General features: G+C 44.3%; 1 protein-coding gene across 2 annotated transcripts in view; it reads right to left on the reverse strand.

Annotated features, from left to right (window-relative positions):
- UGGT2 (UDP-glucose glycoprotein glucosyltransferase 2) overlaps window positions 1-27,063 on the reverse strand; it is a 670,166-nt gene that overhangs the window by 141,829 nt on the left and 501,274 nt on the right. For both annotated transcript variants that reach the window (XM_073614383.1, XM_073614382.1), the window contains exon 29: window positions 26,579-26,664. In XM_073614383.1, the coding sequence (XP_073470484.1) occupies window positions 26,579-26,664 (86 nt within the window). The remainder of the gene's footprint in view (window positions 1-26,578; window positions 26,665-27,063) is intronic.

Consider the following 27,063-nt stretch of genomic DNA (forward strand, 5'->3'; position numbering starts at 1 on the left):
TACAATCTTCAGAAGGTGGTAATTCCACAATAAAGTCCATCTAAATCATGGACCAAGGCCTGTCAAGCACAGGCAGAGGTCTGAGCAAGCCCCATGCCCTGTTTCGGGTGCTCTTACTCCAGATACAGGTTGTGCATGCACCTACGTAGTTTTTACAGTCTTTTTCCAGATTAGGCCACCAGAAAGTGCGTTGCACCAGCTCCGTTGTCTTGCGAATCCCAAAATGCCCCGCTAAGGGATGATCATGGCAAAAACCCAACACCGGCAACCAAACTCCTTCCGGAACAAAAACTCTGTCCCCCTTCCAAAGAAGACCCTCCCTTGCCTGAAGGGTATCCCCGGAGGAAGCAGGGGTAACTGTGGAAGCTTGTTTTAGCTGAGACACCAAGTCAGTCTGTAGCAGTAGGAAGTTTCCTGCTGGCAGAATGGTGTCTGACGCTGGCAAGTCCTTGGGATCTTCGAACATGTGCGACAGCGCGTCAGGCTTAACATTCTTAGACCCAGGTCTGTAGGTTATATGAAACAGACCCTTGAGAAAAAAAGTGCCCAACGAGCCTGGCGAGGTTTCAGCCGTTTAGCAGTCCGTAAATACTCAAGGTTCTTGTGATCCGTATATATCAGTATTGGGTGTGCTGCCCCTTCTAGCAAATACCTCCATTCCTCGAGAGCGGCTTTTATGGCAAGAAGTTCACGATCACCGACATCGTAGTTTTTCTCAGCAGGGGCGAACTTCTGAGAGAAAAAGGCTACAGGGTGAATCAGATTCTTTAGACCTTGACGCTGAGACAGAACCCCTCCGACAGCACTCTCCGAAGTGTCTACCTCCAGAATGTAGGGAAGCGCTGGATCTGGATGGCTTAGGATGGGGGCAGACGTAAACAGTCTTTTAAGAGTCTCGAAGGCAACCTGGGCTTCGGGGGACCAGTGGAAACGGACACCCTGCCTGGTAAGTTGTGTGATGGGTGTAATGATAGCCGAAAAGTTCTTAATGAATCTGCTGTAAAAATTAGCAAACCCCACGAATCGCTGGATTCCTTTCTTATCAGTGGGGGCTGGCCAGGTCAGGATTGCTGAGACTTTCTGGGGATCCATCTCAATCCCACCGGTGGAGATGATTAATCCCAAGAACTGGATACTTCGCTGCTCAAACTCACACTTCTCTGACTTGGCATAGAGTCCATGTAAGCGGAGGCGGCAGAGAACATTCTTGACATGTTCACGATGACTTGCAAGAGAAGTGGAGAACACCAGTATGTCGTCTAAGTAAACGATAACAAAGATGTCTAGGTAGTCCTTAAAGACGTCGTTAATGAAGTGCTGAAACGTAGCTGGCTCATTACACAGGCCAAATGGCATGACGAGGTACTCGTAATGGCCAAAACGGGTGTGAAAGGCAGTCTTCCACTCATCTCCCTTCCTTATGCGGATAAGGTTGTAGGCTCCCCTCAAGTCTAGTTTGGTGAAGATTGAAGCAGAGCGAAGTCTTTGGAAAAGTTATGGAACCAGAGGAAGGGCATAACGGTTCTTCACTGTGATCTTATTTAGTTCGCGATAATCTACGCACGGCCGTAGAGAATGGTCCTTTTTCTCCACAAAGAATATTCCCGCCCCGGCGTGTGAAGTAGAGGGGCAGATGAACCCCTTTTGAAGACTCTCATCAATGTACTCCTTCAGAGCACCTAGTTCCTTTTTGGATAGAGGGAAGATCTGACCAAATGGAATTGCAGCCCCTGACAGGAGTTCGATGGAGCAATTGTAGGCTCTGTGTGGGGGTAGGGTGTCTGCCCCCCGCTTACTGAAAACATCCAGATATTCATGATAGGCCTCAGGCACCCTTTGGTAAAGTTCAGTATCAATGTCCATACAAAGTAGCGCAGTGGGTGACATGTTGGGCTCAGATAGACAGTGCTCCTGACAGTAGGATGACTGGTACTTGATGCTGCCAGAGCTCCAATCAATCAGCGGGTTATGGGCCCGAAGCCATGGTAGACCCAAAATGACAGGAAACAGGGTTGAGGAAATTGCGTCTAAACGTAAAAGTTTCGCAAAACCCTACACGATTCCAGACAAACTCATAGACCCCTGACCGGGTTCGAACAACTGTGTACCCTCTCCGAGACTCCACGTCATACCTTATCACTGATATATAAATCAATTATAGACCATACCCACGAAGCGTTACCTAACTACACTACTAAATGGTCAGTGGAGGTCGGGAAAGACATAACTGAGGCAGAATGGGGAAAAGCCTTCCTTTTCACGAACAAAACCTCCGTATCAAGCTATACACAAGAGAAAAGCTACAAATTGTTGTCGAGGTGGTACCGAGTCCCATCCACTCTCAGGATCATGTTCCCATCGAACTCAGACAGATGCTGGAGATGCAACACAATGGAAGGTACTTATATACACATCTGGTGGGAATGTGATGTTCTTCTCCAATTTTGGACTCAAATTTTCCAAATTTACTCTGACGTCTATAACAAACCACTATTACCATCACCCTCTATCGCCCTCCTATCCATTCTCCCAGGGACAATCAAATCACAAAAAAACGGCCTTCTGAAATTTTTTGTTAGCGCTGGTAGACAGCTCATACCTAGACACTGGAAAACCACTACGCCCCCCTCCCTGATTGAATGGGTGGGAGAGGTAAACAACTACATGCTAATGGAGGAAATGCAGGCCAAAGCCCTAGACAAGTATGCTAAATTCTCCTTCGTCTGGAGTATCTGGAGGACTTACTCTACCTCAGACAAATTCAAACAAAGGCTTTCGACTAAGAACCCCACATAGGAAATGAAAAAATCATACCCATTATACCTATTATTTACAGTAAAGACCTTATACATAGACAGAAGCTCGCTGTCTCCCCTATCCCCCTCCCCCCCTTTCCCTTTTATCACTTTTCTATCCTACACCTACCTTGCCTTCTTCTATTCTGTCTTCCTTTCTTCTCCCTTTTTTCTTTTTTAGGTCTCCGATATAATCTCTCTAGATGCAATATAAACATAAGATCTCCCATGGAAATGGAGATCTGAATTTCTGTTACTAACCAAACTGTTGAAACTTTTGTACACATTGATTATTCTAGACTGCCTATGTCCAGGGATGCAGCAGGCTCCCAAAGGGGCATCCCAGCATAGCGTAGTCAATACTGATATGTATACAATCACTTGGTATACGAGTTTACTGTAATACTTCACTTATAATAACCTTGACGCCTGTAAACGTTTGCACTAATTTAATACTTAAAAGATATAACTGTTTATTAGGAGACTATATGTCAGGTTACTGACAATGTTTACACTACTTTATTCTGTTTTTTTTTTGTATTTTTATATTTTTGTGAAACATCAATAAAAACTTATTGAACCATAAACGTAAAAGTTCCTTGTGATTGGTAGGAGTCAAAGTCAACAATGGAGGAGTCTCCTTAGTCACCAGTCCAGACTTAACATAGGAGCCATCGGCCAGAAATACGGTAAGTCCTTGCTCCTTGGGTAGCAGAGGAATATGTTGCTGACCTGCGAATGCCAAATCGATGAAGCAACTGCAGGCCCCGGAGTCCACAATTGCTGTAGTAGATATGCTTCTGCCTGGAAGCTGGAAGGTGATGGGAAGTGCCAGTTGAGCAGAAGTTGCAGGCAGGACTGACTGGGAAACTGAAGAAGCGGTGAGACATCTACGTTCTTTAGTTGGGCAATTACGTACATAATGGTCGGCCCCTCCACAGTAGAGGCAGAGATTGCCCTGACAGCGTCGTGACCGTTCTTCAAAGGAAAGTGACGGGCGGATCAGACCAAGTTGTGTGGACATTGCTGTTGTCGGTTTGGGTGAAGGTAACTTAACAGGTGTTGGCTAGGCCCGAACTGGAACTTTAGGGATCATCCATACAGGTTGGGATGGACCAGTAGACCTTTCTTGCCTTTCGGAGACGACGGTCAATCTGAATGGATACAGAAATTACGTCCTCTAGTGAACTCGGCACCCCCACACGAGCTAACTCATCCTTCAGGTCCTCTGCCAATCCCAGGCGGAACTGATGCCGCAATGCAGCGTTGTTCCAACCTGTGTCTGCACTCCAGCATCTGACGTCCGCTACATAGTCCTCGACCGCTTGGCGGCCTTGCTGGAGTGCATGAAGAGAAGACTCGGCAGTAGCAGTTCGTTGAGGGTCCTTATACAGTCGGGACATAGCCTGGAAGAAGGAGGACATGGTATCAAGTTGTGCATCCCTTACTTCCAATAGACGATGAGCTCAGGTTTGGGGTTCACCCTGGAGCAGAGATATTATGAACCCCACTTTGGTAGTCTCGGTAGAGAAAGTCCGTGGTTGAAGTGAAAAATAGAGCTGGCAGGCATTGCGGAATGCTCTAAACCTGGACCGGTCACCGGAGAACCATTCGGGACAAGGCACTCGTGGCTCGGGATGTCATTACTGTAGAAGAATCAGTACTAGACACTGTCCGGGTTGACACAATTTCAGAAGATTCTGCCGCAGGAATGGCAGGGAGAGGCAGGACCTGCACACGTTCTTCAAGCTGAACAAACTTTTCCTGCAGGGTCTTGATTGCTTGTGTCAAGCCTGTGATGCTCTGGCAGACTCCAGATACGAGAGAGGTTCCTCCTGCAGGCTCAGTCATGGTGGCTGCTTGGTACTGTCACGTACCTGGTGGGTGAGCCTGACGTGTAGAGGAAGGCCTGTCGTACAGCTCCGGCTCGAGAGCCCATGATAGTGAGACAGCAGGCTCAGGAGCACGGTGGAGTAAGAGTGCCTATGATCAGTCCAGAAGTCTGTATCAGCGAAAGCCAGGAACTTGCAGCAGGAAGGCCAAACACAGCAGGTAGCAGGCAGGAGAGGTGGCAGATGGCTGGCAGACTTGGCAGGAGGTGGGTAAAGATGCACCACTGGACGCAGGAGCTTGCAGCAGGCTGGACAGCCAGAAGCAGGGTCAGACGAATCGGGTAGGCAGCAGACAGGCAGACGTGGCAGGCAAAAGCGTAGTCGGGTTACAGGCAGGTTCTGGCAACAGACAGGCAAATCAGGCATAGACAGCAGGCAGAGGCATAGTCGGGTCACGAGCAGGTTCAGCAACAGATGCTAGGTAACGGGAACTGGAGACAGAGAATAGTCCGTGGGAAGCCAAGGGGTCAGAGCAGGAAGCAGGCAGCGGTAGTAGGGAACAAGCCGGATCGGTAGCATAAGTCAAACAGACAGGAATCAGGATTCAGGTAACGCTGTAGATCAAGCAGCAACCAGCCAGTGTTGAAGCTCCTTTTAAATAGACTGAATGGCGCCAGTTCTGGTAACAGGTGCGCGCACGCGCCAACGCGCGGTCCCGTTCGCGCACGCATGCGCATCAGCAGAAGCGCCCACAGTCATTCTGGACATTCTTGGTTGGCGCCTGCGCATAGGTATGTGGCTGGAAACAACAATAGTCCTTTGCAGACGTCTTCCCTGACAGATTGGCTGTTCCACACCTCAGCATGATTTGGCATGCAGAAGTCATGTGGTTACTTTCCTGTCTTTTCACTGGATGTTAGAGATCATAGCAGAAGTTCAGTGTTAGAAATACACAGGAGAAAATGCATATTGACAAGGGGAGTGTAGAGGTGGGTGGGGAGTCTACTGACATAACGACTCCACCCACCGAGCTCCAGACAACAGACCCACCCACAGAATATGCAGTTTTTCGGGTCTAATAACAGACAGAGGGGAGACATTTGACAGGTAAAGATACATGTAGGAGGCATGTATATCTTTATGGATAACCCCTATAGCAGTAGTTTAGAAAGGATGACATTGGGTTTAAATCCACTTTAAGTGGTTAAGGACTATCTGCACTTTATGGTTTGTAAAAGCATGCACGCATGTTTTTTACATCGTTTCATTATTTATAAGAGTCTTATTATTCTTTTGGTTTCAACCTACTTAATGTTATTGTAGTATTGCTGTGGTCACAATGTTTTTAGAAGAAAGTGATTATTGTTAGCAGCCGCTAGCGAAAATTGCAAGTAAATCCGGAAGGCTGGTTGTACCCAAGTTCATCGATCAACTTGGTACAGTCAGCCTGCCCACACAAACAATTCAAATTTCGGCCGTTTCCTGCTGAACTGGCCAAGATTCTAACCGCCTATGACCAACTTAACTCACAGATGATTAGATTTTCTTTCCTTCCATTGGGTCAGTGTTGATTGGGGAATGCATCCTGCAGAGCTATTGTGTTTTGCCGGCAGGGGGGTGAAGGGAGCTTTCCTGGCTGGCAGAACACAATGATTACTGCTAGCAGCTATAGCTGCTAGCAGTAATCAAATGTAAAAAAAAAAAAAACTCAGAAAGGCTGGTTGCACCCATGTCAATCAATGATTTGACTTGGGTACAATCAGCGTGCCCATATTTGTTTTAATCTTGGACGGTCCCTGCTGAACCAGCCAAACTTTAATACATGTATGGCCGGCTTTAAAGAATTCTGTAAACAGGCTTCTTGTAGGCATTAAATCAATGAAGCAAACAGATTCTGGAAAACACATAGGAGACTATAGTCCCACCTGTTGGCTCAAAGGATGCAAAATAGTTTTTTATTTAATGCCTTGAAAGTGTTTGTTAAAGCTGAACTTCAGTCATTTTTCATCTTTCCATATATTAAATCCTCTGCCCTTGTTGTTTTAACTTTGGATAGTAAAACATTTTTATCTGCCAGTAAATACAGCCCACTTCCTGTTTCTTGTCTGGTAAAAAGCCTAGACTTATGATACCGTGCACAGCTCTCTCTCTAACTCTCATGAGTTTGCCAGGAAGGGAGGGGGGATGAGTCATAAGAGGGCCAATAAGAGCTGCAGAGCTGGAGGTGTGCCTTTGTGTGTCTGTGTAAATCCAGGAAGTGAACAGGCAGCAGCTTCAGCTGCCCACAGTTAAAATGGTTGCAGCCAGACTTAGTGGATGGAGATTTCTGCAGCATATTTGTTAAGTACAGAATCGTATATATAAAATAATATGCAAAGTGGTTAGAGGGAAGCTTCAGAATGCCAAAGATGTTTTTATTACAAATTATGTGAGCAGACTGCAGTTCCTCTTTAACCTAAAAAAAACACAGATCCTGTTCCCTTAAAGCATGACTGCACAACCTGTGGCCCTCCAGCTGTTGTGGAACTACAATTCCCATCATGCCTTTGCCTTTAGGAGTCATACTTGTAACTGTTAGCCTTGCATTGCCTCATGGGACTTGTAGTTCCATAACAGCTGGAGAGCCACAGTTTAAGCACACATGCCTTAAAGCATGTTACACAGCACAGTGCTTGTGCTGTGTAATTTGGCCCCCTGTATCACCTAAAAAACGTGGCTGATCCTGCCTGGATATGCCCTTCCCCCTGTAAATTGGAGACGGTTTATCATGGCTGCTGAGCCCCTGACACCGTGGTCAGTTTACGTGCCTCCGTCATCCGCAGCCCTGCTCTGTCCTCCTCCCCCCATCCCTGCCTATCTGCTCCTGTCAGCGCCTGCCGATCTGTACCTATATCAGAGCGTCTCCCGGCACTCACTGTAGGTGCATTTTTTTTTATATAGCACAAGCACAGGGACACATATTGTTATGTTACAGAGGGGATGGGAGGATTTTATAGTAGTGGCTTAACAACCACTTTAATTCTTTTTTTCTGCCCATATCTATAAATATATGTACAAAATCACAACACATAAGGTGTAAAAACATATTACTTGCAAAAGGTCATAGGTACAAAGACAGAGATTTAAATTACTAGAAAAATATACCGTATTTATCGGCGTATAACACGCACTTTTTTCCCCTTAAAATCAGGGGAAAATCGTGGGTGCGTGTTATACGCCGAACCGTTGCCTCGGAAGGGAAGGAGTGCTGCCGAAATAGACAGAGTACTGTGTACTCGGCTAGGCTCGGCTCCACTCACAGTCACGTCCAGTCCCGCCTCCTAGCATTTACATCCCTCCATTGGACCAGTGTTATGTCCATCATAGGAGTAAGACCAAGGGGCGGGACTGGGCAGGACTGCGAGACGAGCCGAGAGGAGCCGAGTACACAGGACGGCTCTGTATATCTCTGTGGCGCTAAAAATTTAAAATGGATCAAGCTGCAATTTTGGGCAAGGCTGCAGATTATCACTGTTGGGCAAGGCTGCATATGGACACTGATCATTCTGCAATGATGGGCAAGGCTGCAGATGGACACTGATCATTCTGCAATGATGGGCAAGGCTGCAGATGGACACAGATCATTCTGCAATGATGGGCAAGGCTGCAGATGGACACTGATCATTCTGCAATGATGGGCAAGGCTGCAGATGGACACTGATCATTCTTCAATCATGGGCATTTAAAATGTAAGTTTTTTACCTTAAACTTCCCTCCTAAAAGTGTCTTTCCTTAAACTTCTCTCCTAAACTTGGGGTGCGCGATATACGCCGATAAATACTGTAATTAGCACCTTGCTTAGAAAAAAAAAAGTAGAACAATTTCTGAGTTAATTTTAAGTGAAAAGATTCATAAATTTGCATATATCATGAAATGGTCATCAGAAAGTTCACCACAATGAAGGGCCGTTTAAATCTAAAACGCATCACATAATGATTAAACTGTTTTAATTTTTAATAAAAAAAAGTCCTATGAGGGAATTTAAACTTTAAAAAATGAAAATTTAATGTGAGGCCTTGCAGATATAATTTCATCAAGTCACTTTACGACAAGAGGCATTTAGTGACAGAACAAAGGTGAGATCACTGTTAATTAACAGACCATAGATCAAGAGTAGAAATTGACTGTCTGCCAAACTTGTGTCTATTATCCTGACATTAAATATTTACAGAGCTCTCCAGAATCTTTTTCAAATTGAAAAGAACTCATCTTTAATGCACTTAAAAAGCTGTTTCGGAGGAGAATAAAGATGATGTATCCCCTTTAATGAAGGCAGTTTTTAAATTCTGCTCTTTTTAGAGGTGCTGAAGGAATATATACATTAACGGAAAAGCTATAGAGGAAATGTGGTTCTATGGCCAAAATATAAAATCATATATCCCTTTCCACATTATATTTCAATATAATGTGGAAATATTTTACTGTTCCTACTAATCTGAATGATGTTGAAGTTTGCAAACCTACTTTGCGAAGATCCCCATACAATTACTTCCTTGAATTCTATGACACATATCCGCTATGCCCAGTGGGTAGGCACTGCTGTGTCACACAATTCACCTTGAGTCTGCTTTTTTAAAAAGAGGTGCTGAGAGGAGACAAAGTCAGTACAGGAATCACTTATTGCTCGTAGCAAGGCATTACCAGATATGTAGCCCCAAGAAATTGAAAATAAATAACAGAGGGGAAGCTGCAAAGCAGGCAGAGGATCTAGGAAGTTGATGAAAGATGGCCAGCAGACAGGCAGAACTCAAAACACACAAGCAATTTTCAGGCAGCTTTTTGTGTGTGTGTTTTTGGATTCAAGTTTATTTCAAGCTTTAAAATGTACAGTATCTCACAAAAGTGAGTACACCCCTCATATTTTTGTAAATATTTTATTATATCTTTTCATGTGACAACACTGAAGAAATTACACTTTGCTACAATGTAAATTAGTGAGTGTACAGCTTGTATAACAGTGAAATTAGCTGTCCCCTCAAAATAACTCAACACACAGCCATTAATGTCTAAACCGCTGGCAACAAAAGTGAGTACACCCCTAAGTGAAAATTTCCAAATTGGGCCCAAATAGCCATTTTCCCTCCCAGGTGTCATGTGACTCGTTAGTGTTACAAGGTCTCAGGTGTAAAAAAACAAGAAGAGGGGCGCCTCTGAATATATATCAACAAAATATTTATTAAAAGACAATATCCACTCACATGGAAGACTGCAAGGTTGAGTTCAAGAACGTCTCTGGGCTGAAGAGGAGGGGGACTACAAGTCAAAGCAAGTCCATGTGAAGCTGGATAAAGTATAATGACTGCGCTTAGGACAGTTGCGAGGTATGCAGCCCCCCTAAAAAAACTCCCCAAGGTGTTTCGGGTATATGTAAATATGTATAAGTGGGGTAATGGCGCTCCCTGACGAGTAAATGGGCAGGTGAGTAATATAGGGTCCCAATAATAATTGGAATCAATATACGAACTTTTCGGCGAGTAACCCCGCCTAAATGAGTTGCATGAATAAATAAATGCCAAACAACCACGGAGTAACAAAACTCCCTCCACGTTCGTGAATATGCAAATAAAGGGTTTAGAAATTAATAATTAGTGATAGTGTTGGTAGAACTGCCTACCCTTTTAAACATAATCTGTGTAGGTGCATAATCCGTGAATGGTGCTTAATCGAGTATGTCCCTCATAAGCGTGTGCACACTCCAAACATATATAATACTAAACCTATGCCTAAACCAGGTGTTGATACCTCAAACCATAGGTACCTATGGTTTGAGGTATCAACACCTGGTCTGGTAAAATTAGCGCTCGGAATGATATAGCACTTTCGTCACGCTGCAATGTTTTAAATTGTTTAATGCAGCGCACTCTCTTCTTTATAATGCTAGAAGAATGAGGTAGTTTTGCTGCTCATATTCACACAGACTTCTCACAAACTTATTTCTTTATTATTTATCGTGATTTCATCAATATATTTTGATTTGTCACATCTGACCAAAAAATGTTCATTATTTTTTTTTTGGTTTGTATTTTTTTCAAGCCTGATCTTATTTATTTTTTTTAACTCCAGAATATTTTTGGGTGCATTTTGTGTGTCACGTTACCACAACACGATTATTATCTTGTATTATTTAATCTCAAGGAGGTTGCTTGGTGTTGGTGTCTCTTGTTAATTTCACATTGTATTTTTGAAATGTACCTGCCCCCTCACAAACAAACTGTCCTTTTGGAAGGAAAACACACATAGGCGAGTATAATTGAAAAAAAATTCCTTTATTAAGGGCTCATAACCAAACAAAGAGGGAGGCAACGCTGGAGAAACTGCAGAAATTGGCGAAGCCTTTGGCCCCCAGGGAACACATCAATTATTTTACTGCAAAATTGGTGGCCTGAGGAGTCCATATCTAAGGGAGTACAATCTGGTCCAGAAGTCCGAGAGATCATGAACAGCAGCAGATGACATGTATGTCCCCAAGCTGTGGTCATACAAGAGCCTGCATCTTTTGCCAGACCAGACTGAACCCAGGGCCATCACTCTCTGGTCTTCCTTACACGCTTCCTTCCCGGCTGTCGCTCTGGTGTTGGAGGTGTGGCAGGAGGAGGAGTAGGACCTGGAGGAGGACCATGGGTGAGCTCACAAATGTGGCTTTGGCATGTGAGTTGGCCCCTCAACCCCTTATTTAGTGCTTCTAAAATGACAAACTCACATAAGAGGCGTTGGCCCTCCTCCATTTGCAGCATTTTGCAGGCTGTTAGGTCAGCAAAGTCCTCTTCAACACTGTGGGGTGTTCTGAGGGCCTCAGTAGCCTTCCAAAATAGGCCAATTGCAGCCTCCTCCAGGTTACTCCTCTTCCTGCCACTTTTTCTTTGAAGGCGGAGGGGAGGGACCTAGGTATCGGGCAGTCTACTTGGCCCAGCCACCTCCTGGCTGAGACTTCCCTGTGTATGAAAAAGGGACATCGTTTTAGTTTGTGGTTCATCAATCACAATCAGAAATTAGTACTCCAAACTAACATAGATTTAACATCATTAATTGGACAACAGAAATATTTAGAAGAATGCTATACCTGGCTCAAGCTGGGCTCCTCCACATGTTGCTGCCTAGAAGGCCCAGGTTGGGCGTCAGAAGCCTCAGCTGGGGGGGAAGGTAGCGTGGAAGGAAGAGTGGAGAGTGCTGGCCTGGGGTCAGTCTGACCTGACAGAAAATGCAGCCTGTCATAGTACCACAGCCTGGAGGGATAAATGTCATCTGCTGCTCCTGATCTCAGGGAATCCTGGACCTTCTTGTGCTCCCTTAGAGAAGTGCTCCTCATGCCACCAATTAGGATCTTCAAATAGGTGATGTCGGCCGTGGGAATCACTGGCTTCACAAATTGCAGCAAATTATACAGCTCTGCCTTCCTCTTTGTTTGGTCCTTATAATCAGGGTGGTTTACCTGCCACAGACAGGGCAGCTCCCTGAACATATCTATGAATATGCTGAGAAACTCCTGATCCTTCAAGATATCCATTTTCTCTGCAAGACACAACACAAGACAAACCCTAATGTCAGGCTAAAGTCTCCTAATCTTGTCCCGATAGAGGCCTCAATCTAGAAGCAGTATAGGCCCAATTTTAAATCTTACCTTCGTTATCACGATCGGCACCTCCGATACTCCTTCCTCCGCTCACAGATCGTATGTACTACGCACACGTGTTACGCTTTATATACACTGCGCATGCGTGAAACTCCGCCCGCCCCGACGTTCTTTCTAGTCTATTCCCCGCCCCTTCTCGTTCGGCGCAGTGGGGAAGAGCACATGGTGAAGACAGAGCAGGTGCGTGATAATTACAGCAACGAGGAGGAGGAGGAGGAAAGGCCGGAGCCAGAAACGTCACGATCCCGGAGGAGACGATTTAAGGCATCAAATATGTCCTTTGGGGAGATGTTGGACATGGTCGACATCCTGAAAAGGGCTGACTATAATGGGAAGTATGGACCCTACTGCAACCCCAATGTCAGAAAGGCTATGACCATGACGACGATCCAAGGATCAATTGAGGAAGCGGTGGTCGGACTTCAAATTAAGGGAGCACGATCAGTATAGAAGGATCAGGAGAGTGCTGCAAAAAAGTAAGTAGTTGTCCTGTGTTCCTATTCTTTATTTTTATTACGTTCGTGCTGCTCCATGTGCTTTTCTTAACTGTTGTATAGTTTAAAATGGCAACTTTCATGTTCATGGGCACATTATTCGTTCGTTCGGCCTAGAAAACACTATGTTTTGTCCAGATGCAGTTCAAAACATTTTTTCAGGCATACTTCTGTTAAATAAATTTTGTTGTCTAGATGTGTTTGGAACTAGAATGAAATGCAAACTAGATTCTGTGTAAGGAGAGGACACTCAGCAGCTGTTTACACATTTGGACACTGGAGCACTAGTGTGGGACACCAGAACACCCTTTTTATTAGGGGGCCCACACAGGTGCTCCAGTGTATACTATAGAGGTGTCTCCATCCGTGAAGCTTGTACAAAACAGGTAAGTATTCAAGCTTGACAAAGTGACAAAAATATTTCTTCATCTTGGAACTCTGCCAAAATAGACAATTGTACCCCACTTCTAAGCAATGTTTCATATTACTATTTCTGTCATCAAATACCTGTGTGCTAAGTATACCTATTTTTTTTTAACATAGGGGAGAAAAGACTCGGAGGACAACACTCATCCGAGGAGACAACAGACCCCCCCCCACCTCATGAAGAACTGGAAATCCCCCAAAGCCTACAGTAGGAGGAGGAAGGAGACGTGGTGGAAATTGTCACCACAACAGGTGAGTGTCTGTGACCACAGGCTCAGGTAAGAGATGGATCCTGGCATATTTATAATACATGGTGTGTTTTTGTTTCTATATTTTTAGGTGATCGTGATGTTGTGGATCCAGGTCATTTCACCAGTGAATGTGCCCAGATCGTGATGGGGGAGATCATGAGGTGTAATAGGGACATGGAAAACATCAAGCAAAACATCAATGATGTTCAAAACAAAATGAAGAACATCATTGATGTTTTAGGGAGAGTTTAAAACACATCCAAATCCTTTACTTTGTTGTGCTTTTTTTTTACTGAAAACATTTTTCACATTTTTTGACATATTCCAGAAAAGCCAAATTTTGAAGATGCATAAAGTGGGTCAACATGTGCTATCTGCCATCACGGGAGATCAATGTATGCGTTTTGGGGGTGCAACCCCTTCCTCAATAACAAAGTAGCTGAGAGGAAGGGGTTGCACCCCCAAAACACGTCCCTTGATCCCCCGTGATGGCAGCTAGCACATGTTGACATTCGGCAATTTGTGTGCATCTTCAAAATTTGGCTTTTTCAGGGGTGACTTCACCCCATCTGAACGCAATATCAAACACAGTTTATAAATACTCATGTCTGATATTGCCTTCAATTTATAACAAAGTTGAACTTTGTAAGTTCCAGATTTGTGTATTTCTTGTTGGTTTTAAACATGTCTGTTTTACCTTAAATGAACATTTCTACTTTTATTAATGTGACCCAAAAAATTGTTATACAACAAATATGTTGGTTTGTTTTAAAAAACTTTTATAAATGCACATATGATTGTGCTGGTATTAAAAATATTGATAATCAAGAATATGTGGATTCTTCTTTCAATGCTCCAAAACTTTGGGTGTGGTAAAATTGGTGTTTTCTTTGACAATGGGGGTTATTTACTAAGGGCAAATCCAGTTTGCACTACAAGTGCAGTTTCAGTGCAGTCTCAAGTGCACTTGTAGTGCAAAGTGTCTTTGCCTTTAGTAAATAACACCCAACAATGCTTTCTAATGTTACACAATCACGCCATTTTCAGGACTCCCCAAATTTATGTCAGGGTCAGCTAAAAGAAACACAAGCACTAAATGTCAGCAAATATTTTAGTAGTTAAAATTTGTTTTTTATTTAAAAAATGTCTCAGACATTGTTTGGCATATTGATGGCCCCCCTACCTGCAAAGCATTCCATGTATCTTAGACGGACCTCGCGGGCACTCATTGGGGGCAAGCCAGGACGGCCAGCTTCAAGCGCCGTCAGGGTTGGTTCATTTACATGAATTACGGATTCAGGCCCAACTGAGCCAGCATAGTTCACAGAATTTCTCCTTAAAAAGTTGTGCAGAACACAGCAAGCCAGGATGATATGATTGAGTTTATACTCCGCCATGTGTATGGGTGTAAGAAATAGGCGGAACCGGCTGGCCATTATTCCAAACGTGTTCTCCACCACTCTTCTGGCTCTGGCCACCCGGTAATTAAAAACCCTCTGGTCCGGGGTGAGGGTCCTCATAGGGAATGGCTGCATAAGATGGTCCCCCAGCGCAAACGCTTCATCCGCAACGAAGATGAACGGGAGTCCTTCCACATTGTCTTCTGGAGGTGTCAAGTCCAAGCTGCCATTCTGGAGACGCCTGTAGAACTACGTCTGGGCGATGACTCCACCATCTGACATCCGGCCATTCTTCCCCACGTCCACATACAGGAACTCGTAAGTAGCCAACACCACCGCCAGCATCACAATACTATTGAACCCCTTGTAGTTGTAATAGTATGACACCGAGTTTGGTGGTGGGAAGATGTGGATGTGTTTCCCATCAATTGCCCCTTCGCAGTTAGGAAAGTCCCACCGCTGGGCAAAGTGGGAGGCCACAGTCTGCCATTCCTGTGGGTTGGAAGGAAACTGTGGAGTCAAACAAGAATAAAAAATTATTCATTTTGCACATAAACATGAAAAGCAGATTAGACACAAACATTCTTGGCCAACATCAGTATAACATTTATTTTAGGGACTATTTAAAGACAAAGGTATAAGGTCCACCTATCAGATTCCTTCCCCCCTCCCATGGGCCATTTGTAAAAAATTATGGAGGGGAGATGTTTTGGACAGGTAACCCTCTCCACTTCATTGAGAGATGAATGCCTAAATAATGTGTATTACTTTGGCCAGAAGTGTCATAATACAAAGAGATAAATACACACTGTACACATTTTAGCACATTTTTACATTCTGCTATTTCCTATGAAGATAATAATAGGATAGAAAGACTTAAAACAGTACTATTTAAAAGTATTCAGGCAGGACCTTGCACTACATGCTTTGAGGAATTCATCCATAAATCTGTCCACAAAAGAGGTGGGTATAGTGTGTAGGGGTTTGGAAAAGTCAGCAGATAGAGGATTGTTATCAGCTGAGTTAGCAGTTGGGGAGAGGGAGGGTTCCAAAAGATTTTGGGACCCAAAAAAAAAGCCTCTGGCACTCTGCCTGAATTTAAAGCACAAATCACAATGTTCAACATTTTAGGGGGTGTTTAGGGTAAAGCACTACTATGGAGCTGACAAAATGCATTGTTAAGTGACTAGATGAGGTGAATATAGGCCCAGGAGAGCATGCTGGGGAGGTAAGCGAAGGCAAATATGTATGAAGGACTAAAAAAAATTACATAAAAATCCAGCATGCATGAGGACAAAGGGGACATTCTCAGCATATTACAATCATGGTAATTAGGGATTGAGGAAAGACATACATTACTTTATCAAACATTAAATACAATAAAATGTGATGTTAAAGGATAAAAATCTTACCTTAATATACTCCTTCTGCAGGACCTGGATGATGGCAGAACAGGTCTCTGGGATAATGATCCCCAGAGCCTGGGGGGAGATGCCTGTCGAGAACTTAAGGTCCTGCAGGCGTCTCCCCATCGCGAAGTACCACAGGGTGGCGACTAACTTCTGCTCCGGAGTGATGGCTTGCTTTATGCAGGTATCCTGCCTGCTGATATAGGGGATCAGCAAAGCCAACAAACTGTGAAATACGGGGTCCGTCATCCTGAGAAAGTTCCTGAAATCATCAGGATTATTCTCACGGATCTCACGGAACAAAGGCATGTGACAGAACTGGTCACGCTGGAGCAACCAATTCTTGGTCCATGAACTCCTCCCCACCCGGTTCATGGACTGGGCTTGTGTCAAGGTAAGGACCCCAACACCAAGCCCCCGCACAGAACGAACTCTACGAGGAGTACTTATACGCAACATGGCTAGAAAACGGTCGGCTGCTCAGAACGCACTGAAGAACAGCAAGGCCTGTGAAGAGCGACCTGAAAATCAGTAACAAATGAACAAGAACACAATGACAAGTCAAGGGTAACTCACTGCACGCACTGAAGACCAAATACAAACCCACAAGCACAAACTGAACACCAGAAATACGATCTGAAAACCACGAGTCTGAAAAAGCGTGAATCGTCTCTCACTAAACTTTTACTAACACGAGATTAGCAAAAGGAGCCCAAAGGGTGCCGCGCTTGGTTCTGAACTGCCCTTTTATAGTCTCGTCGTACGTGGTGTACGTGACCGCGTTCTTGGTGATCGGAAATTCCGACAACTTTGTGCAACCGTGTGTAGACAAAACAAGTTTGAGCCAACATCCGTCGGAAAAAATCCATGGATTTTGTTGTCGGAATGTCCGATCAATGTCTGATCGTGTGTACGGGGCATAAGGGCCTGGAGCTCACGGACTCTTCTTGCCGAGGTACTGGCCACTAAGAAGATTATTTTCAGAACTAAATTTTTTAAGGATGCTTCCTGTAAGGGTTCAAACGGAGCCCCCGTGGGACACTGGGAAAATTTTTGAGGGCCACCGGCCTATTTCGTGCTAGTGCCCTGAAGAATCTCGAAATTAAAACTTCTCTGGATAGAGTCTTTTCAAAATAAACTGAAAGAGCCGCCACCTGGGTTCTTAGGGTGCCAGTTCCTTTTTCATTCCATCATGGGGAAATTCAAGGACTGATACAACGCTTTTTACCTGAAAGCTTTTAGAGGTACAATAGGAATTAAACTTCTTCCGGACCTTCAGGTATATGGCCCGAGTTACCTCTTTTCTGCTGGAAAGTAGGGTTTTTACTAGTTTATTGGATAAACCCTTGGATTTTAGGAGATCTTCCTCAGAAGCCAAGCAGTTAGTTGTAACCGGTCTGCTTCCGGATGAATCACAGAGCCTTGTGTTAGAAGGTCCTTCCTTATCAGCAGCCTCAACAGAGGTTCTGTGGCCAAATTTAGTAGTGTTGCGAACCAGGGTCTTTTTGGCCAAAAGGGAGTGACCAGGATCATGTTTGTTCTTCTCTGAATTTCCTTAAGACCATTGGTATCAGAGGGAAGGGGGGACAGGCATAGCACAGTTGGTAATGCCATGGATGCGCAAGAGCATCTATGCCTATGGCCTGGTCTTCTCGGTGAAGAGAAAATAATTCCTGAACCTTTGAGTTCTGTTGGCTGGCGAACAAGTCTACTTGGGGCTGCCCCCGTGCTCTGGAGATCAAGAAGACTTCTTGATTCAGGCTCCATTCTGCTTCCACCACCCTCCTCCTGCTGAGTAGGTCTGCTAGCAGATTCTGAGAACCCTTTAGGTGAATTGCCAACAGAGAGGCTACATTCTGTTCTGCCCAGGAAAGTAGTAGATTGGCTAGCTCCATAAGACCTCTGCCCCCGGGTTCCTTCCTGCTTGAGCACATATGCTACAGCCGGTCATGTTGTCCGAAAGGACCTGAACGTGATGTCCCTTCACTGCTTGTTGAAAAGCTAGGAGACAGAAAGAAGAAGAAAGATGGCTTTTAGTGACCGCCAGTTTGACAACCTTCGGGCTTCCGTCTTGGACCAAGTTCCCTGAGACGTTAGACCGTCCAGGTGGGCTCCCCAACCCCAGGAACTTGTGTCTGTTGTTAGACGCTTGTCTAGTGGAAAGACCCAGAAAAGACCTTTCGTCAAGTCCCTCCACCACCAGAGTGCTCACTTTACCTTTGAGGCAAGTCTGATCTGCTTCTCCAGTGATGCGACCATGTTCATAAGATGTTCAACTGGAGTGGTCTGGAGTGAAATGTGGCCCACTGTACGGCTGGGATTGATGCCGTGAGAATTCCTAATACTGCCATGGCCGATCAGACTAAGATTGAGATATTTGTTAGAATTTGTTTTACTGCGGAAAAGATCTTCTCCAACTTCGCCTATGGTAAGAAAACTTTCTGGAGCACTGAATTTATTGTATAACCCAGAAACATAATTTCTTGATTTGGTTCTAGATTGTACTTCTCTAGGTTGAGGAGCCTAGGTCTTCGAGGTGTAACTGTGATACCTGAAGATTTGTTACCACTTGCTCCCTGGAGTCCGCAAAGAACAAGTTGTCCAGATATGGAATGACTGAGATTCCTCTTAACTTCAGAGGCTCCAGGACTTCCGCCATTATTTTTGTGGAAATCCTGGGGGTAGATGAGAGACCGAAAGGCAGAGCTTTGAACTGAAGATGCCAAATCGATGACCCCAGGTTGATGGCCAATCAGGGAAGCCTGAGCAATGGGGACGTGTAGGTAAGCATCTCTCAAATCTAGGGATGCCATGAAACAGTCTGGAGTCAGCAGTTTTTTTATTGAATGTATTGTGTCCATGCGAAAATGTTTGTAACGAATTGACCTGGACCTGGACGATCACTTCTTGTTGAATCAGATCCTGTAACAGGTTCATCATTGCCAAAGCTTTGTCCTGATACCTTGGAAGAGCCATAACGTAAAACCTGCTTGGGCGGGGGCTCTGAAAACTCCAGACTGTATCCCTGAGAGATAACATTCCTTATGAACAGGCTTGAAGATGTTCTGTTCCATTGTAGGAGAAAGGCAGACAATCTTCCCCCTACTGGGACAAGATTGTCACTTGTTTTTGGGGGGCTGGTCTGGGGGAGATCTAAAGAGAAGGCCTCCTCTACCTTTTACCCTTTTGGGAGGACCGATGGTTCTTGTTATCTTCCCTACTCTTACGGGGCTGTTGAACAGTATGAAAATTATTTTTAGCTGTTTGTTTCTTTTTGGCAGGGAAAGCTTTTTTCTTGTCAGCTGTCCTGTCCAAGATTGCTTCCAGGTCTGGACCGAAGATCCCCCGAGAAGGGCAGGCCACACGATTTAACCTTGGAGGCTGTGACGCCCGACCAGGTTTTTAGCCAGACAGCACGTCTGGCTGAATTCACCAGAGCTGATGACCTTGCTGCCATCTTTATTGATTCAGCTGATGCGTCCGCCATGTATTTCACTGCTTTTAGAATTAACGGAAAGGACTCCAAAAGATCTTTTCGTGGCGTCCCCACCTCGACATGACTCTTCAGCTTTTCCACCCAGCATTCTAGGTTCTTGCCACCACCGTGGAAGCCATGGCTGGTTTGAGGCTGGCCACCGTGGAATCCCACGCCTTTTTCAAGAGGGAGTCAGCCCTTTTATCCTTCGCATTCTTCAGCATCCCCATGTCCTCAAAGGCTAGGCCTGTGTGACGGGACACTTGTGAAAAAGCAGGATCCACTTGCGTTTTTTTATTCCACACTTCAGACTCTTTGTCTTCAAAAGGAAACCGTCTCTTGAGGGTTTTGAAAAGGAAGGGGCCTCTTTCAGGGTCCTTCCATTCCTTCTTGACCATATCCCATAGGACTCTATGGACTGGAAACACCCTGTGTTTGGTGTCATCCAGACCCTGGTACATTCTATCGTGAACTGACAATTGTACTTTCTCCTCCTGAATGTCGAGGGTCGTGTAAATCGCTTTCAAAAGGTCGTTCACTTACTCTAAGGACAATTTGTACTTAGAGCCTCGGATATCATCTTCCTCTTCCTCCTCATCATCTGAAACCCTAAGGGAGGGAAGAGTACTTGCCCCCTCGTCCTCTGAGTCTACAACATCTATGGGCTTAGAGGAAGATGCCCTAGGACTAGATGGTGCTTGCTGGGTTTCCACTTGGCCTGCTGGCTGAACCGCAATGATTTGACTGAACTCAGCGAGTTTGTGAGTTCTTGTACTGAGGAAAACAAGTCTTTGTATTGCTGGGATGTTTCTTCTTCCACAAGAACCTTAATGCAGGATCTACACATAGCCTTTTGCCAAGAATCTCTAACAGGGTTCTTGCATGAGGGGCATTTCCTCTAATTTGGTGGGTTCAAATGTTTCGTTTTCCCTAAAACTTTTTCCTAAAACGAGAGCAAATTGCGTCTCACCCTTTCCCCTCCTACCCTGGAGGGAGCGCAGCCCCCTTGGTTCCAGCATGCACTTCCACCATGGCGGAGGAAACACAATAACTGAAGCCATGATGGAAGAGGAGGGATTTAAAGGCTGCATGTGTTTCCTGGAAAATGGGCGGAGCTGCACTCTCTCCAAGGTTGTCCTGAAAGGCGACTGGAGAAAATATAGCTTACAGACTGAGTCACAACAACCCAGTATTCATCCTTGCTGGGACCCCCATCCTGGACCATCCCTGGCAACCTGCACAGCTACTTTGGTCATCCTGGCTTGTCTGTTCAGATCGTTCAACAGGAAGGATTTATATTCCACAGTGGACTGCACCGCGGTTTATAGCTATTTCAACTAGCTTTTCCAGCTATCCCAGTGCGGTTGTCCAGCCTTTCTAACAGTGGATTGTACAACCCCCACCATTGTGCTCAAGCACTGGACCGCGCTGCTGATCAAGGTGTGTGTGCGTGTGTGTGTGTGTGTGTGTGTGTAAAACAGCTGAGCCGGTCCTGCAACGTCGAGCCCCTGTCTCTCCTGAGTCTGCGTCTCAGCTGGTCTGATATCACGGACTCACAGGGGCTGAAGCTTCTCCCCTTCCTCTCGCTGATTTTCAGTGAGGTAAGCATTCCCCCAAAGCAGGGTTATCATCGGCACAATAGTGCAATTGTTCCACTATGACTGCACCGCTACACAGCAGGGGTTTAGATCGCAGTCCTTTGCCTCTACACACCCCCATCCTCTCCCTCCTCTCCTTCTGGCATTAGCAGCATGGATGACATTGTGTAAAAACTTGGCTCCACATAGCTCAGCGGAATGATAGTGACCTTGTAAGCCTTTTTTTCAGCATTTTCTTAAACATGATTAAACTAGACTGTTTTTATTCAACTGCATATTTTGAATAAAATTATTCATTATTCAAAGATTTTTTATTTCATTGTGGGTTGCATTTACAACCCATTGAGCGCTGGACCTCTGTTTTATATAGGACCGGTTGTATCTGGGTCGTACTACGTACAGAGTTCAGGATTACGTCAGGATTATGCTACGTACAGAGTGCAGGGTTCAGCAGTGCACTACATACAGACATCGGGGTTAAGGGGTGTGCTACATACAGAGAGCAGGGTTCGGGAGTGTACTATGTACAGAGAGCAGGGTTCAGGGGTGGGCTACATACAGAGATCAGGGTTCAGGCATGCGCTATGTACAGACAGCAGGGTTCAGGGGTGCACTACGTACAGAGGGCAGAGATTTAGGGGTGCGCTACCTACAGAGGGCAGGGGTTCAGGGGTGTGTCATGTACAGAGGGCAGGGATTCAGGGGCACGCTACGCACAGAGGGCAGGGATTTAGGGGTGCTCTACATACAGAGGGCAGGGATTTAGGGGTGCTCTACAGAGGGCAGGGATTTAAGGGTGCTCTACAGAAGGCAGGGATTTAGGGGTGCTCTACAGAGGGCAGGGATTTAGGGGTGCTCTACAGAGGGCAGGGATTTAGGGGTGCTCTACAGAGGGCAGGGATTTAGGGGTGCTCTACAGAGGGCAGGGATTCAGGGGTGCGCTACGTACAGAGTGCACAGACTAAGGGGTGTGCTATGTACATAGTGCAGGGATTCAGGGGTGGGCTACCTACAGAGTGCATGGATTCAGGGGTGCACTACATACAGAGTGCACGGATTCAGGGGTGCGCTGTGCCCAATGTGCAACATCTCATTTCCACCCCTCCTCCTGAGTTCTGACCTCTGCACCCAGCACTCTGTCCCCATCCCCCCCACCTGAGCACACATGTTCCTACACACCTCCACAGCCCTCCTCCCCACTTCCACAGCAAACCTCAACTGTACTCTCTCCTACTGTCCTCAAAAACCCGCCCTTAAGATGCAGCCGCTGGATGTAAATTAGAACAAACACACAGCTGCTGGAGCCGTCAAGTACCTCTGCCACTGATAGGCTATGCCAGACCAACAGCGCATGCGCTCGGCTATGCACACTGCCGTCGCCGCTGGGGAGACTGAGGAGGAGAGCGTGTTTACTCCTGTTGCCAAGGAGACCTGTGTGACAATAGAAAGCAGCTGTTTAGAACAAGAGGTGGCAGCTGGTAGCTGCTGCGTGGGCCACATGACAAGGCCTAGTGGGCTGGATTTGGCCCACGGGCCTTGTGTTTTGCCCCCTGTGCACTAAAGGATTCATTTGACATTACAGTGCCTTGAAAAAGTATTCACACCCTTGAAATTTTCCACATTTTGTCATGTTACAACAAAAAACAAATGTATTTTATTGGGATTTTATGTGATAGACTAACACAAAGTGGCATATAATTAGGAAGTGGAAGGAAAGTCATAAATGGTTTTCAACATTTTTTACAACTAAATATGTGAAAAGTGTGGCATACATTTGTATTCAGCCCCCCTGAGTCAATACTGTGTAGAACCATCTTTCCCTAGAATTACAGCTGCAAGTCTTTTGGGGTATGTCTCTACCAGTTTTGCACATCGAGAGCGAGATTTTTGCCCATTCTTCTTTGCAAAATAGCTCAAGCTGTCAAATTTAATGGAACGCATCTGTGAACAGCAATTTTCAAGTTTTGACACATCTTCTAAGTTGGATTTAGATCTGGACTTTGACTGGGCCATTCTAACCCATCAAAATGCTTTGATCTAAACCATTCCATTGTAGCTCTGGCTGCATGTTTAGGGTCTTTGTCCTGCTGGAAGGTGAACCTCCGCCCCAGTCTCAAGTCTTTTGCAAACTCTAACAGGTTTTCTTCTAAGATTGCCCTGTATTTGTCTCCATCCATCTTCCTATCAACTCTGACCAGCTTCCCTGTCCTTGCTGAAAAAAAAGCATCCCCACAACATGATACTGTCGCAACCATGTTTCACGTGTGTTCAGAGTGGTGTGCAGTGTTAGTTTTCTGCCACATATAGTGTTTTGCTTTTAGGCCAAACATTTCAATTTTCAATCTGATCAGAGCACCTTCTTCCACATGTTTGCTGTGTCCCCCACATTGCTTTTCATAAACTGTGAATGGCTTTCTTTCAACAATGGCTTTCTTCTTGCCACTCCTCCATAAAGGCCAGATTTGTGGAGTGCACGACTAATAGTTGTCCTGTGGACAGATTCTCCCACCTGAGCTGTGGATCTTTGCAGCTCCTCCAGAGTTACCTTGGGCCTCTTGGCTGCTTCTCTGAGTAAAGTTCTTCTTGCCCGGCCTGTCAGTTTAGGTGACTGGTCATGTCTTGGTAGGTTTGCAGTTTTGCCGTACTGTTTCCATTTTCGGATGATGGATTGAACAGTGGTCTGTGAGATGTTCAATGTTTGGGATATTTTTTTTTATAACCTAACCCTGCTTTAAAACTTATCCATAACTGTATCCCTGGCCTGTCTGGTGTGTTCCTTGGCCTTTATGATGCTGTTTGTTTATTAAGGTTCTCTAACAAACCTCTGAGGGCTTAACAGAACAGCTGCATTTATACAGAGATTAAATTACACACAGGTGGACTCTATTTACTAATTGAGTGACTTCTGAAAGCAATTGGTTCCACTAGATTTTAGTCAGGGGCATCAGAGGGGACTAAATACAAATGCATGCCACGTTTTTCAGATATTTATCTGCAAAAAATTTTGAAAACCATTTATCATTTTCACAATTATGTGCCACTTTGTGTTGGTCTATCTCAAAATCACAATAAAATACATTTACATTTTTGGGTGTAATGTGACAAAAGTGGAACATTTCAAGGGGTATGAATACTGTTTCAAGGCAGTCTGAGTCTGGGCATCTGGTGAGTTTGTGCACCTTTATGGGTAAACAGTTCTCAATTTTTATTTTTTTTTATCGGCGTGTCAATGTGGTTTCACATGTGTGTGTATGCCACGAAAATTTGTTTTTCATGCAAATTGTTAAAAAATTAGCTTGACATATGTTTGATGCAAAAACAGTTTAACGCACACAGTGTTACAATTGCTTATGAGCGGACTAGCTGGTAATTGTTTAGGCCTCTTGCACACGGTACTGATGTATGAGCATCTGCTTTTTTGGACATAATTTTAGGTATTTGTTTTGCGTGTATCCGTGCATATTTATGCATGCATTTGGGCATGTATGTGTGTTTGAGTGCACAATATGGAAAATTCAAATTATATTTATGCTCAAATGCGTGCATATGTGCGCACCGGCACAAAATACTGACGGAGAACGCAGATTCTACTATTTCTTTTTTGTTTACGCACCTGTATATACAGGCACACTTTAAACAATAGGTTGCATTTTAGATCAGTAAAAAAAAATGCTGTACTGAGGATTTTCAAGCTGCAGTATTCCAGATGCTTAATTGTATTCTATAATTATATTGTTCTGTGTACTACTATGCATGTTACTTTTGCTTGTAGCAAATTGATCTGAGAGGGTGCCAAGGTTGTGTGTTCACAGTCACAAAAAAAACAAACATCCAAAGCCATTTGTCAGAGTATGACAGCTTTGAACTGCTCAAAGTCTAAATCTGATTGGTGGCTCTAGGTAACTAGACAGCAATAATGCATAACGTTCTTAAAAATGGGGGTTGGTTTTTTACTTTTGGAAGATGTATAGCAAAAAGCTTCACAAAAGGTGAAGGCCTATGATTATGTGATATGCCAGTATGAAAAGGCAACTGTCCTTCTTTGACCCTTCAACAAGCGTGACCAAAATAAGGTATAAAATACTTTATAAAACATAGTAATAAAAACAGTCAAACACAGTTAAAAAGTTTAGTTAATAATTTTAAGGACCACTAAATCCCCAGATTGAAATTTTCAGATGTGAACCATGAAGGTAAAATAATTTGTTCAGTGGTATACCGTATTTATCTTTGCTTAAAAAGAAAACATTTGTTTTAACCATTGTAGGCAGTTAAACCTTCACTACAGGCAGATTAAAATGGTATAAAGTGAAATAGGTACAATACTGGTCTTTTTGTGGCTATAGGCATAAGACTTTACTCTACTTACTACTTTTACCTATACATTTTTTACCATAATGCAAGGAATGCATTAAGGTAAAGAATATTTAGGCTTTATTATCTCTTTAAAAGTGGTTGTAAGCGCTTGCACATACCCAGTGAAGTGACTGGCCCTAGGTGATGCACTGATAAAGCAAATCTTCCTAAATAAGTACCTGCCCATCTATAGTCTTCTCTATATCCATTCAAAGTCCAGAATTTATAAAGCTTGTCTGAGCTTTCAGAAAAAGGGGGCGGAGAGTTGATATCACACACACTGTAGAGCTGAGGGAGGAGAGCTCTGACAGCCGATTGGTGGGAAGAGACAAATCCCCCTTCGCACAGCACACAGGAACAGGGCTGAGGCTAACAATCAGCTGAAAGTCCCTCCTCTGACAACTTTTTTTTCTCTTGATGTCAGGAAAACTTGTCACACTATAGAGGGATATGCTTTCTTCAATTTTCATGTCTGAGGTTCACAACCACTTTAAGTAAGGTTTCAGCGGTGATTGGGTTGATTTACAGGGGTGATATAAGTCTGCCGCACATATATGAACTTTCTTCTTGTTTCTTTTTGCAGATGCATTATTTTGTATCATAAACCTCTGGGTCCTATCAACTGCCATTATACACAGAAGTGTATGAAACACAGGTGAGTCATAAAAGCAAAACCCATTAAAAACGATTGCCATTAATAACCTTCAGTGCAATTCTATAAGCACTACAAATAAGTATAATGTATTATTTCAAACAAGCAATGTGAAGACAACATTCTTATTTGTTAACTGGTATCACTGTAGCAGAATAGTTTATTGTATTCCCGTCAAAAAGCAAAGCATTCAGAAAAAAAAATTCTGCTCGAGTACTCACGATACTATGTGATAGATATCTTCTGATTTTCCATTTCGAAGTCTTAACATCCATGCCCCTGGATTGGCCTTCAGCTGGAAATATCCCTATTGGGTTGAAAATGAGGAGCTTTTGGATTTGTAAAAACAACACTGTATTTATGCCCAGAGAACCTGCATTCTAAACCACTTTGATTCCCCAAGAAAAGGTATACATCCTTTTTTTTTAATTTCCAGCTGTAATACACATAACCTTTTTGAAAGTTGTTTTTGGATTGGATAGAACCAGATGAAATATTCACATAAATTCATTTATTTTTTGTACTCACTGTCAAATCATTTTCTCTGTGATCATTGGAGGACACTGCTCTACTTTAGATGATCACTGACTGGGGGTATAGCACCACCTGCAGGATTAGGATTGCAAGGTGCACCGAGAAGACAAAAGACAGCCCAGTGGGCAGCCCCTGCTGATGGCAAAAACTGTGGACAACTTGTTACATGACA

The sequence above is a fragment of the Aquarana catesbeiana genome, linkage group LG02 (genome assembly GCF_042186555.1).
Source record: "Aquarana catesbeiana isolate 2022-GZ linkage group LG02, ASM4218655v1, whole genome shotgun sequence".
Lineage (NCBI taxonomy): Eukaryota > Metazoa > Chordata > Amphibia > Anura > Ranidae > Aquarana > Aquarana catesbeiana.